The 14,421-nt window shown below is 40.6% G+C and overlaps 1 protein-coding gene across 1 annotated transcript in view; it reads right to left on the reverse strand.

Moving 5' to 3' along the window:
* LOC144769149 (uncharacterized) overlaps window positions 1–14,421 on the reverse strand; it is a 1,798,260-nt gene that overhangs the window by 1,589,409 nt on the left and 194,430 nt on the right. Inside the window, exon 4 of the mRNA XM_078653155.1 lies at window positions 13,409–13,444. Coding sequence (XP_078509281.1) covers window positions 13,409–13,444 — 36 coding nt within the window. The remainder of the gene's footprint in view (window positions 1–13,408; window positions 13,445–14,421) is intronic.

The following is a 14,421-nucleotide window of genomic DNA, read 5'->3' on the forward strand; positions in this document are numbered from 1 at the left end:
ACTTCAATTATGCTGAACTGCATGAAAATATGCGTCAGGCGAAGGATGAAGTTTACAAGAATATTCTACAAGATGTTAGAATTGGAAAAGTGACCGAGCATGGGAAAGAAGCTTTACATGCACGATTACTGTCAAATTTATATCCAGAACAAGATGTTGTGCCTGAGAATATTTTTCAGAAAATTACTGAGAAGAAATCTGGAATATGTTTGATGCCAACTCTTGCAGAATGTGCCATCTTCAACAACAAAATGTTGCATTTAGAAAACCAAGAGATTGTGAAACTGTAAGCTATTGACAGAGTAGAGCATATGGGATCAACAATTATTTTGTCTGAGAATTTGAAAACAAAATTGGATTCATTAGAGAAGACTATATCTAAAACTGCAGGTTTTGAAAAGACTCTGAATGTGTGCTTAAACTGCCGTATAATTTTAAGAAGGAATTTACATGTTGAAAGAGGTCTGGTAAATGGATCAATGGGTAATGTTGTTGATTTTGTGAAATACAGAAATAGAGATGGAATTGAATTTTTAAAAATTAAATTTGATGGCATTAAGGAAGTACTGCTAATTGGTCGTTGTTCTGCTAGATTTTTGCTTGTAAAAGACTTATATGTTCGCCGTAAGCAGTTTCCTGTTTGCTTGGCATATGCGGTGACAATCCATAAATCGCAAGGTTTAAGTGTACACAGTGCATTGGTGAATATTGGCAGTTCTGTGTTCAAGGAGGGTATGGCATATGTGGCATTGTCACGAGTTAGAACTTTATCGGGATTGTACTTGATTGAGTGTGATGTCACAAACATTTGTGCGGATCTAGATTGTGTTAAGGAATACAATAGGTTAAGAAGAGAGTATGCGCCACATTTGCCTCAATATCCTTTGTTTGAGAAACGTGTGGTAGGCCGGAAACGAAGAAATGTGACCAATACTAGGGAGGTTGTAGCAAAAAGACGAAAAGTCGATGAACCTGAAATTATAAGCAGAAACAAAAAGGATTCTGTTGAAGATGTTGTTGGTTTTCAATTTGAAAACAGTTCTGTTGTCAACTGCTATGCTAATGTAGTGGTTAATGTTTTGTTTTCTCTAGAAAATGTAAAAGAAGAGATTGTGGTCAATTCTGATCAAAGATTTTGCAGTTTGTTGAATTCTGTGTTAGAGAAATGTAGCACTGATAGAACAAAAATAGAAAGTGTGTCTGAAATTCGAAATCTGTTAGACAGATGTTCAGGTCAAACACAATTCTCTCAAAATATTCAGCAAGATTGTCAGGAGTTTTTAATGTATATGCTTGATGTATTGCATGATGAAGGTGTAGATGTAGATCACCTGTTTGGGCTTTCTTATCAATGGCAGCATGACTGCGAGAACTGTAGGGTATCAAGTACTACTAGTGTAGACTCAGAAAGATTTATATATTTAACTTTGCCAGACAGTAAATCAGTCTCCTTTAATAAGCTAGTAAAAGCAGCTGATCACAACATGGAATGTAGCCAATGTAAATCTGAAATGATGTCAACTTTATTTATACGAACATATGGCCAGTATGTCATTTTAATGTTCCAACGATGTAGGCCTGATGGAACAAAATTGACAACTTTAATTAAAAATGTTGTGGCTTCACAGTTGTCAATATCAGGAAGGACTTTTGTCACTGCAGCAATTATATATCATGACGGTCCTTCAATAACATCAGGACATTACACAGCTTATTTAAAGTCTAGAAATGGCTGGTCATTCTGCACCGATTCTGTTTTAATTTTCAAAAAAAAATTGCCGTATGACCTTAAAAATTCTTACCTGGTGTTTTTAAAACCAAAATTTTAGGGAAAGAATCTCGGGATGTGCTCTGAGGAATTTCAAGAGGTTCTAATGGCTCCTACACGATTTGGCCTTGAGGATACGTGTAGTACAGAGACATAACTTCTTACCATAACACTTGACGTCATGGAAAAATAACTGCACTTCGAATGAGTTCAGAAAAACTGTTTCTTTTTATAAGCTAATTCAAGCAGCCAATCAAAACATGGAGTAGAGGGAATGTAAGTCTGCAATGCTGTCTACTGTTTTATATTGCTTTGTGATTAAAAGTGATGTAGAGAATTAAATAATTGTAGTAGTCATAGAGGTAGTGTAAGTCTGCTTCATAGTAAGCAGTATCAGTGTCATAGGAAATGTAGAACATGAGTGAGCAAGAAGGGTAAGATGTTACTAGTCCAGGATTGTGAAAATGATCTTCAACATTTTAATTCTGAAAGTTGCGGAAATACAAAATGACGGGATTGGCTTACAAGAATTCCAAGAGTTATAAATGGCTCTTACATGATTTGGCCTTGTGGAAACGTGTGGTAGAGAGCGAGAAGTCATTTATTGTATGTAACATATTTTTCAAAACGATGGAGGTTTTCTTTCAGAAAGTGGCGGGCTGAAAGTAATAACAGCACAACAGAGTGTAAGCTGTTCATAGGACATCCTTCGACGTCATGGAAAGTAAGTTAACTTTAAGGAGTTCTGAATTCTGATTTGTTATGTTGTATGGGTTTTTTAAACACAATCATTTTGATTGTGTTTTTTTTCCCCGCTGTTATATGATGAATACCTTCAAGTCACTGTTTTTAGTGAAATTTGATACATTCTGAGAACAGCAAAAATAAACCATTTAACATGTATAATTAATTCTATACTGTTTGTATTTATGATGTACATTTAGAACTGTGTAGGAGGCATGGAGAAGGAGAGGCTTCTGTAAGTGTCAAAGTTATTGCATACAGTGCTCACATTCTACGTAGTCTTTCATATGATAGACTACATTTCCAGCAAGATACCATTAGTTTAAAATGTATATAATTAGCACTGTGTAGGAGGCATGCAGAAGCTGAAGCTTTTGTAAGTGTCAAAGTTGTTGCATGCAGTGCTGCACTTCTGGGTACTGTTTCATATGCTGGACTACATCTGCACAATGAGATACCTAAGCAAAGGAAACACAAGTGATGTGATTGTGAAATGAGCAAAAGAAATTGCACGTTTTTCAATTACATCACCTGTGCTTCCTAAGTTTACGAATGACATTGTGCAGATGAAGTTTAGGTCTGTCCACGGACACAGAAGAGGTCTGGCCTTTGTTCAAGAGTGAAGTGGACATGACTTACTTCATTGGTAGGCTTTCACATGTATTATCTCCTTTGTATTCTTCAACAAGCGTAAATTTGATCTGCAACCCTGAGTAGGCCTCACCTTAAACAAACCTCTGGATAGGCCACACCTTATCGTCATCCTGAATTAATCATTTAAAATGCTAGGGACAGATTTATGATAGGTGTATGCCTCTTTTGCGCCACTGTGCGTCACTTTTGTGACGCAGTGGCGGTGCAAAAGATTTGCTATGTGGCGACAAAATTACAAATTGATGCATCTAGGCAGATGTGTCATGCTGTAAAAAACCCGTGCCACATGAAACCGATGCAGCAGTGATGCGAAAGATGCACCATGTTGCAAGACAGGCCTCACTTCATCTCCAACAACATAAGAAGCTGAGTCTTCTGTAAATGTCAAAATTGTTGTATACACTGCTCAACTTCTGTGTACTCTTTGATATGCTAGACTCCATCTGCACTATGAGATACCTAAGCAAAGGAAACACAGGTGATGTGATTGTGAAATGAGGAAAAGAAACTCCACATTTTTCAATTACATCACCAGTGTTTCCTAAGTTTACGAATGACATTGTGCAGATGAACTTTAGGTCTGTCCACGGACACAGAAGAGGTCTGGCGTTTGTTCAAGAGTGAAGTGGACATGACTTACTTCATTGGTAGACCTTCACATGTATTATGTACTCTGTTCTCTTCAACAACTCGAAATTTCATTTGGAACCCTGAGTAGGCCTCACCTCAAACAAACCTCTGGATAGGACACATCTTATTGGCATCCTGAAACAATCATTTAAAATGTTAGTGTCTTGCGACACTTTTGTGAAACAACAACAGTGCAAAAGATGCTCCATGTTTTAAGATAGGCCTCACTTCATCTGCATCAAGATACTGTTAGTTTAAAATGTATATCTTTAGGACTGTGTAGGGGGCCTGGAGAAGCAGAAGCTTCTGTAAGTGTCAAAGTTGTTGAAAAACTGTTTGTTATTCAATCTTTTCCCTTGTCTTTTCTAATTTTTAAATACATGTTTTAATATTTTTCAAATGTTTGTTCTCTCTTTCACAGATTGAAAGTATAAAAATAAAAAGTGAGTAACTTAACGACAATTATAAGGTAAATGTTTTGTACTCTTTTCGTTACATTTTTATCACATTCACCTACTATTAGTTCCACAGCTTCATTTCTTTAACCCTCAGTTTCCTGCCTTTGCTACTTCCCTCATTCCTTTCTCTATTACCTACTTACTCTACTCCTTCCACTCCTTTTCTCAGTCCCTCTCTTCTCATAGTTCCTCACTCTTGTTCACTCACTCCGTCTCTATTACTCTTAGTGTCTTTGACTGATCACTCTTTCACTACTTGTTCATTATGCTTTCTCTGTGTAGTTGAAGCACACTAAGGGGCATATTATGAACACAGCCAATAAAATTATTGCTATTTTTATTGGCAGAAAACTGCTGCTAAAGTGGTTTTAGCAGCCGTTTTCTGCCGCAAAAGCGGCTTTAGCGACACATTTCTGCCGATAAAAGCTGCAAAACTTTTATTGCCTATGTTTATCATATGGCCCTATGTTATTTACATTTCTTTGCTGTTTCAATTAATCTTTTTCTGTTACTTCTTCTTTTCTGTTTTCTGTTTTTTCTCTCTGTTATTCCACATGTTTTAATCTTATTTTGAACATTCGCTCACATTCTCCAAGAAAATCTTCTTTGTTATTCTTCTACTCTCCTTTATTAGGTCTCGTGACCTATCAATGCGCATGCACATTGAGAGAAGCGAGACTATAGGGCTTTAAACAAAGTTTAACTAACTGTGGCGATTTGGTGCTATGCCCGTGGATTTTAGGTCAATGCGCAAGCGCATTGACCTAAAATGCACGTGCACATCACCAAATCGCCGTCTGTTCCCTCAGCCGCACTCCTCCCACACCTTTGAAGTGAAGCTTAGCTTCACTTCAAAGGCCACGGCTGCTTCACACCCTCATGCCGCTCTCGCCGCTCCGCCCCCTCCCCTGCCCGCCGTGTGCATTTCTCCTCCCCCCCTCCCCACAGCAATGCCCTCCGTCTTTCTCCTAGCCTCTGTGTGATCTTGGGCGCATCACTCGAGCAACGATAATGGATGCAAGAAGTTCAGCTTGTTATAGCTATTTTGCCTAATTTATGAGGTATGGTGTTTGACAAGTTTTAAGTTTACTTCTTTTAAGCTGCTCACAAATAAACACGTTTTTCACTGTTGATTTCACACGCAACGCCACTCACACACGGAACTCATCCACGCAACCCCACTCATCCACGCAGCCCCACTCATCGACACAACGCCACTCACACACGCAACGCCACTCTCACACGCAACACCACTCACACACGCAATGCCACTCACACATGCAACGCCACTCACACACGCAACGCCACTCACACACGCAACGCCACTCACACACGCAACGCCACTCACACACGCAACGCCACTCACACACACAACGCCACTCACACACGCAACACCACTCACCCATGCAACGCCACTCACCCACGCAACGTCACTCATACACGCAACGCCACTCACACACGCAACTCATCCACGCAACTCCACTCATCTACGCAACGCCACTCATCGACGCAACGCCACTCATCGACGCAACGCCACTCATCGACGCAACGCCACTCATCGATGCAACGCCACTCACACACGCAATGCCACTCACACACGCAACGCCACTCACACACGCAACGCCACTCATACATGCAACGCCACTCACCCACGCAACGCCACTCACCCACGCAACGCCACTCACCCACGCAACGCCACTCACACACGCAACGCCACTCACCCACGCAACGCCACTCACACACGCAATGCCACTCACACATGCAACTCATCCATGCAACCCCACTCATCCACGCAACACCACTCATCGACGCAACGCCACTCATCGACGCAACGCCACTCATCGACGCAACGCCACTCACACACGCAACGCCACTCACACACGCAACGCCACTCACACACGCAATGCCACTCATACACGCAACGCCACTCACACACGCAACGCCACTCACACACGCAACGCCACTCACACACGCAACTCATCCACGCAACCCCACTCATCCACACAACACCACTCATCGACGCAACGCCACTCATCGACGCAATGCCACTCATCGACGCAACGCCACTCACACACGCAACGCCACTCACACACGCAACGCCACTCACACACGCAACGCCACTCACACACGCAACGCCACTCACCCACGCAATGCCACTCACCCATGCAACGTCACTCATACACGCAACGCCACTCACACACGCAACTCATCCACGCAACCCCACTCATCTACGCAACGCCACTCATCGACGCAACGCCACTCATCCACGCAACGGCACTTATCCACGCAACGCCACTCATCCATTTGCAAAACCAAAAGGTCAAACTCTTCTATTGCGAGACCTATTGCATTTTCAATGCTTGATTCTTTCACTTCCTTATCTATTTTATTTTTCACAATTATATCCTCTTCCATCTTTTCTTCGGTAAATAAATCTATTAAACAGCATCTCTGGTTTAGTCCCTATAGCTGTCTTTCTTTTAACATTACTCTCTGTTTACTTCCCTTATACTTACTCTTCTTTTTTTAAAAAAAAATTTTTTGGTTCGCTCCCGGTTCGCGTACCGGCGAGCGAACCGGGAAGCGAACCAAAAGAAATAGAGCTTGCCAGAGTGCTAAACATTCTAGCAATTTTTTTATAAAGGGGAGGTAGTTCTGAAAAGAACTTTTTTTTTGTGTTTTTGTTGTTTTATATATTTTTTAATTTTCTGAACATTTTTTGTTTTTTTTGTATTTTTAGAACAATTTTATGTTTTTTTTGTTTTTTTTGGAGGGGAAAGAACAAAAAACAGGCATTGGAAAGGGCTCAACAGAGGCAAACATTTTTTTATTTTTTGGGGCGTTTAGAGGACTTGTGATTTTCAAATGCTCTGTTTACTAAGTTAATGCTCATATTGGCACATGAAAGTAAAGTACCGCAATATAAGCAGGTAATCTTCATGTGCACAAAGTTTTCCTGTATGTTTGGCACTGTTTCCCGTGCCTCTGGCCCTGACAGAGATATCTGTGTTGATGTCCTGGCCACAGGAGTTGGTGGGTTGTCCTGCAGGTCACGTATCTCTGCCCGGCTGTAATTTAGAGGATGCCACCTCTGCATGTGACGGTGCATAGTATAGTTGCCGAAACTATACTTTTTATCAGTGCCTCTAGATAAGTCCTCTTTGCATATGAGGCACGTGACATACCGAGCATTAACCTTTTTCTGTCCTTCGGGTAATGAAAAAAACTGCCAAATAAAACTAATTTTACGATGAGAAACCCGGGGCTCCTCTTGTAAAAATTGTGGTGCCTGTTCTTCCTCTTCCTCTTCTTGATCATCTTCCTCCTCTGTGTTGGCAAGGAACTGTGGAGGTGGTCCTCTCTTCCCATGAGGAGGTGGTGGTGGTGGTGGGGGTCCACCAGCTGAAGCTACCAATGAAGCCATTTTCCAATGAGCAAAATAGGTCTTCCTTTCACAAAGTTGAAAGTCAGAGTGAGAAAAAAGGTGGGGGCTTTCATCATTTGGGAAAAAAAATAGTTCTAAACCAATGAAAAGTGTTATTTTTAGGTCACCTGACCTAGCCTTGCATCATTAGGAAACCAAAAGTGAAATGAACCAATGAAAAGTTTTATTAACTAGTCACATGACCTGTTACGCTTATGTTACGCGCTGCGGAACGCGCCCCGGATCACTTCCGGGTCGCTGCGCTTCGCGCCTCGGTTCGCGCTCCGGAGCACTTCCGGGTGCGCTAACGCGGCGCGTCATAAGACGCATTACGCGGCAACGCGATACGTCGCGCTTTCGCGACGCTCCCCGGATCGCTTCCGGCGAGCTGCGCTGCGCTTCGCGTCTCAGTTCGCATACCGGAGCACTTCCGGGTGCGCTAACGCGGCGCGTCATAAGACGCATTGCGCGACAACGTGATACGTCGCGCTTCCGCGACGCGTCACGATGTTGATTTCTAACGCGGCAGTTGCGCAAACGGAGCGTTTACCGGTTCGCGGACCGGGTCGCGCCATCAAATTGAGCTAACGGGAAGCTTCCCGGTTCGCGAACCGGGAGCGAACAAAAAAAAATATTTAAAAAAAAAATTGTTAATAAACATATAAAATATATTTTTGGATTTAAAGAAGAATACATTTTACAGCTACAGATATTAGCTTTTAAAAAACCAATGAAATTCACTGAAAAAACCATAGGTTATAGACCATATATAGTTAGGAATTAGCATTTACAAAACCTTGAAAATTCACTGAAAAAACCATAGGTTATAGACCATATATAGTTAGGAATTAGCATTTAAAAAACCTTATTTTACTCACACAAAACCATTGAAATTCCATATATAGTTAGTTGCACTAACTATATATCGCGCACCCGCAATCCACTGCTGATGATGTCACATATTACATCATTCATGACATGGTCAGTGACATCACTGATGACATCACTGATGACATCTCAAATGACATCACTGATGACATCTCATTTGACATCAATGACCACATCACTGATGATATCATTCATGTGACAATACAATGCATCTCCTCACATTTTAATATAACCTCTGTTACACCCAGTGTTAAATACAGAGTATAATTTTTGAAACCATTGACACACCAATACTAGTTACTACATACGCACTCACTGATTCCTATGTCTACACACACATTCACTCATTCACCCATACAATCATTCATACATACAATCAATCATCTTTACAACACTATCATATGCACTCATACACCTATACAGACACTCACACTCTGCCACTCATCCATGGAGTTACTCATACACCTAGTCAGTCCTGTAAAGAATCAATCACACTTCCATTTTCTAATCTATACACTTAAACATAGAGTACCTTACATTTTCAAACATATACTAACACATACTTACTTACTCTCTTATACAATCATTGATACAAGTACACATTGATCTGCACAGAGTCACACATCTCCCAGCCAGACACACACACACTCAGTCTCCCATACAAATACTTGGACAATCAATCAATAACCCATATAGTTACTCATATAGCTACTGATCAACAAATGCAGCAGTTTACAGAACAACAGACATAATAATGCACAAATTAAGACAGTTTAGTCACTAACCCATGCACTCAGTGAGACACATTTAATCACTCACTCCTACAGTCAGTCACCCACCTACTAAATGCTTCATCCAGACACTTATACATCTACTCATTCTTCAAAATGTAAAACATATTTAAACTTTACAGAAACACACAGTCACTGGATGATGTCATCAGTGATGTCATCAGTGATGTCATTTGAGATGTCATCAGTGATGTCATCAGTGATGTCACTGACCATGTCATGAATGATGTAATATGTGACATCATCAGCAGTGGATTGCGGGTGCGCGATATATAGTTAGTGCAACTAACTATATATGGAATTTCAATGGTTTTGTGTGAGTAAAATAAGGTTTTTTAAATGCTAATTCCTAACTATATATGGTCTATAACCTATGGTTTTTTCAGTGAATATATATATATATATATATATATATATATATATATATATATATATATATATATATATATATATATATTATGTATATTTATCTATGCATCTCCTCTATATTGTTATTCTTCTTACTTGTACTTCTTGTACATCTCTTGTATATTTCATATTCTCTCGTACTTACTCTTGCACATCTCAAGTGCATTTTCCTTCGTCCCCTCACTTGATTTTCTTGGTATCTTTGCTATGATCCTTTCACATTTGCGTTCACTTTCTTCTTGCTTGTTCTTTACTTTTCCATTTTTATACTTCTTGGAGTACTCCCTGTTTGTATCTTTTTCTTTGCAGTTTCTATCTTGTTTTGTGAAAAAAGGGAAGGTATGTTGTAACCTGTATTATATTTATCTGGTTCCTTTCTGTTCCTTTCTCCCTAGCGGCTCAGCCAGTGTGAATGTGATGCATGGAATGTTGGTGTGATGGTCTTTGATGGAATGTTTGGGTGCCTGGATGCTTGGGTGTGACAGTTGGAGTATGGGATGAGCAGTAGGCAGACTGCTCCTGGTGGGGCTGCATCTCTACAACTCAACTACTTGCAACTGAACTCAATAAATCTACGTAAAGCTACATCCTGGCTATGGGCTTTGTCACTACATACTAGTCACCGCAGGCTGCCATTTGTGCAAATGGTCTTACTTCTTTCTTCCCTTTAGGCAGGAGAGTTAGGCAAGGATGTCATCTATCTCCATTTCTCTTTAACTTGATACTTGCATCTTTTTTTGTCCAGGGTAAGACAAAACCATCTTATCAATGGGTTTTCTTATAATGCTCAATATATATCAAAGTAGCTGCGATCTTATAGGAAACGTAATTTTATTTGATCCTCTTTTCTTGGAATAACAAAAAGTCTTGTATGTCCCTATCTAAATTGAAGAGTCCTAAAGCAGAAGGGAGTGTACATTTTCCAGATTTTGCTAATTACCATAAAACATTTCTTTTAAATCAGTCTGTTCATTGGATTTTTTTTCCCTTCTAATGTTACTCCAATATGGGTAGACTTAGAACGAGAGTTTCTCTATCCCTTTTCATTTCTTGAAATCATCATGCCTCAGAAGATATGTACTCTAATTGCTCTTCATGCAGGTAAAGTATTGAGTTCAATTATTACGTGTCACTCTATAAACCTAGGAACTTTTTTGGACTCTACAATCTAGCATAACTATTTGATACAACTCAATAATAAACATATTTATTTGCCCTCTTGGAGACTTAAGGTCTCCTTTGGGTCAAACAATTGTATCAAAGTGATTCTTTGATTTCTTTCTCAGACGCTTACACATTGTTTGGTTTATAAGCTACTTCGTGTCATACATTTCTGCTCCTATCAAAATTGTCATATCTCTATCATGAACTTCTTTTCAGATGGCTGTCCTCACTAATCCACCATTTTTCAATAATTCAACTAACCTTTTGCTTACAAATCCAAAAGCCTCATCTATTTATTCCTTCCTCCAATGTGATATTAGTGATTGTCCTTAAACTCCCAATCAAACTTGCGGGGATAGCTGATTTTAAAGTTACCTTGCCTGTCTCTACATGGAAACAGATTTGGATCAAGATTATAAACTCCTCTTGTGCAGTCAATACTATACAATTTTTTTTTCCGTTCATAATGGAATTTTTCCAATGACGGTTCTCCTTCATAGGATTCATTTCGATACTCCAGACACATGCTGGACGTGTTCTGCAAAACATGCTGACCGTAAACATTAAATTTGTACTTTCCCTATGTCTCCACTTTCTGGCGCCAAGATTAGGATCAAATCAATTCCATATTTTGTTTACAAATTCCCTACCCTATTTTAAATGTTTTCTTAGGAAGCGTATCGACTGTGTGGGCTTTATAGACCTTTTGTTGGCAGTTGCCTTTTAACAAATCACTAAAAATAGGAAAGATTTTATTCAGTTGTCGTCAAAAGCGTGGTGGTACACAGTCTGTTACAATCATAGATTAGATACTGCCTATATACATTCTATGTCTCTTGTTTTCAAACAGCATGAACTATGGGCATCAATTACTCAGTTTTTATATGACTCTCCCAAGCGATGTTCTATGCTCTCCTCTGCAATTCAAGAAGTACTTAAACCCCCCTGATTCCCTTTTTAGTTTCAAATGTTTTTTCTTATCTAATTATTGCTGTTTGATTATATATTCATACATTTTTCTTGATATTTACAATCAGAGATTTATACAATGTGGTTTAATTTGTATTACAGTCCTTCTCCTTTCTTCCTTGCCCCTTATTTCTATTCCTATTGATTGTGCTCTTTTCATTTTCATTTTCTAATGTTGTATTCATATGTATTTTAATGAATGTATTCCTGTCATGATTTAAATCATTTTCTTGTTAAACTTTAAAACCTAAAATAGCGTTTGGGGTTTTCTGTGCTACTAAGTTTTTATTCTAACCCAAATAAACCCTTTTTGTATCAACCTTAGAACAAGGACAGATGAAGAAAAAACATTAATTCTAAATCTATGTTTTGCAGCTTGCTTTCAGTTCCTAGATGCCAGTCCATAGCTCAGCATTTCATATTAGGACTACAAATTTGAATTGCATGTAACGAATAGATCTCAGTAACACACTAACCTATCTACAAAAAAAGAAATTGTGATCTCCATGTTACATAATGTAGTTTGAAGCACGCATATTAACCTTCTATGCTGTTTTATGAGTTTAACCCCTATGCTGCGGGGGTTATTCCTCCGCTCTGCTGGGGGGGAGGGAGGCGCGCACAGTGCCCGCATGCTCATGACGAGCTCAGCTCGTCATGAGCTACGGCGCTCCGGTGCTCATGACGAGCTGAGCTCGTCACAGGTGCATTGGCTCCCATGGAAAGCTCAGCGCAGCGGGGGAATTCTCCCCGCACCTTAGCGTTCCACGGCTCATGACGAGCTGAGCTCATCATGAGCACTGGAGCGCCGTGGCTCATGATGAGCTCAGCTCGTCATGAGCACCGAAGGTGTTAAACTGTGACTAGACAAACTATAGGTCTCTGCAGAAAATGGATTACCCACCAGAGTTATCTTACAGCTATTATTATCCTCTGAACATTGCTGGGCACATACAGATCTCAGCAGAAGGTTCCTTAACCCGTAAGACCTTTAAAAATGCAGCCTTTTTGTGAACCATTAATCAAGCCAGAACAAACAGGTTAGTTTTGCCCTTATTGCCAATTTCTTTATGGCAGAGTTAAAAAACAAATCAATATAATGACAACTAAACTCCAATTTAAACCCCATGCATGCTTCAGACTGCCCCCAGCTATCCGACATCACGGTGGGCATGTGTAAAGGACAGCCTGGGGCCATCCAAACCCCGCCCACTGAATAAATCCCCCGCACCGCGGGGTAATTTGGCCAGCGCGCAGGGGGGTAATGACTACTTCTCTTGTGACTCCACCCTCTTTCCGCTGGTACACTTTGACCCAGATTAAAAGTTTCCCATTGATGATATGTAAGCTAACAGGACTGTTTCTGTGACATCTGTGAGTTTATGTTTACGTTGTAACATTGTACTTTTCAGACCAAGCCATCTTTCCAGAAGTATCCTACCCCACCTCAATTCTCAAGCCTTAAAACAAAGGCATGAAAATATGCGAACAGGCCTCGAGGCTGTCTCACCATGGAGTCCTGGTGCAATTGGAGAGTTGGGATTGCCTGGAAAAAAAGCAAAAAAGTAGGTCATCAGACATATTTTTTGAACTTACATAGAATTACTACATTAACTTAACTCTTTAGCAGTTTGCTGAGCATGTTCATATATTTAAGTAATACACAACACCAGTTTACCTAGAAATAGTATCAAAACAAAACATATTCAGCAGACATTTAGTCCTTCATCAGAGCCTGGTTAGCAGCTCAGTTCATTGAGATCCCTAAAACTAGATTTTCTTATCTGAAATGCTCTGCAAACAGCAAACCAACTTTGGCTAAATACATGCATTTTTTACACATTTCTGTGAAGGATAGTCCTGGAATATGTGGGGAGCCAAATAATGCCTACCTTCCTGCATTCCCACACTTCTTCGGACGAAAACAGTACCCCACTTGTTTGGGTTGGATACTTTTGTTTAAAAACAGTTATGAAAGCTTATATGTGAACTGCCCCCACCCTCAGAACAGCCAATCAGAAAAGCTGTTTTAGTATATGTGCAACTCCAAGCCCAGAGTAAACACTTGCTTATCACAGCCACTCCCATGCCCTCCTAGATTTCCCATGCTCTATCCCACCAGACACATACCCTCACTTGTTTTTATTCCCCTGTGCCTAACTTGCTTTCTTGCCCAGACTTGTTTTATTCCTCTGTGCCTGTACTTGTTTTCTTGCCTAAACTTGGTTTTCCTTCCTGTGCCCAGTTCTTCTGCGGCCCGCCCGTTTTTCCCGCCGCTCTGTCCCTGCGGCCCGCCCCTCCAATCCCATTCGCCGACCCGCTCCCGCCCCCAGCTGCTCCTCCCTCCCACATCCCCTCATATGGAGGCCACGCAGCGGACGCGTGCAGCTGGCATGCCTAAGTCAAGCCTGTCTGTGCCCGTCCGCGCCTGGACCGTGCCCAGTGCCAGGACCCCTGGACCCAGCGAATGCCATAACGCCCGACAGCAATATGAAGCCAGAACCCTCCACGCACTCAACACCG

Source organism: Lissotriton helveticus, chromosome 7 (genome assembly GCF_964261635.1).
Source record: "Lissotriton helveticus chromosome 7, aLisHel1.1, whole genome shotgun sequence".
NCBI lineage: Eukaryota > Metazoa > Chordata > Amphibia > Caudata > Salamandridae > Lissotriton > Lissotriton helveticus.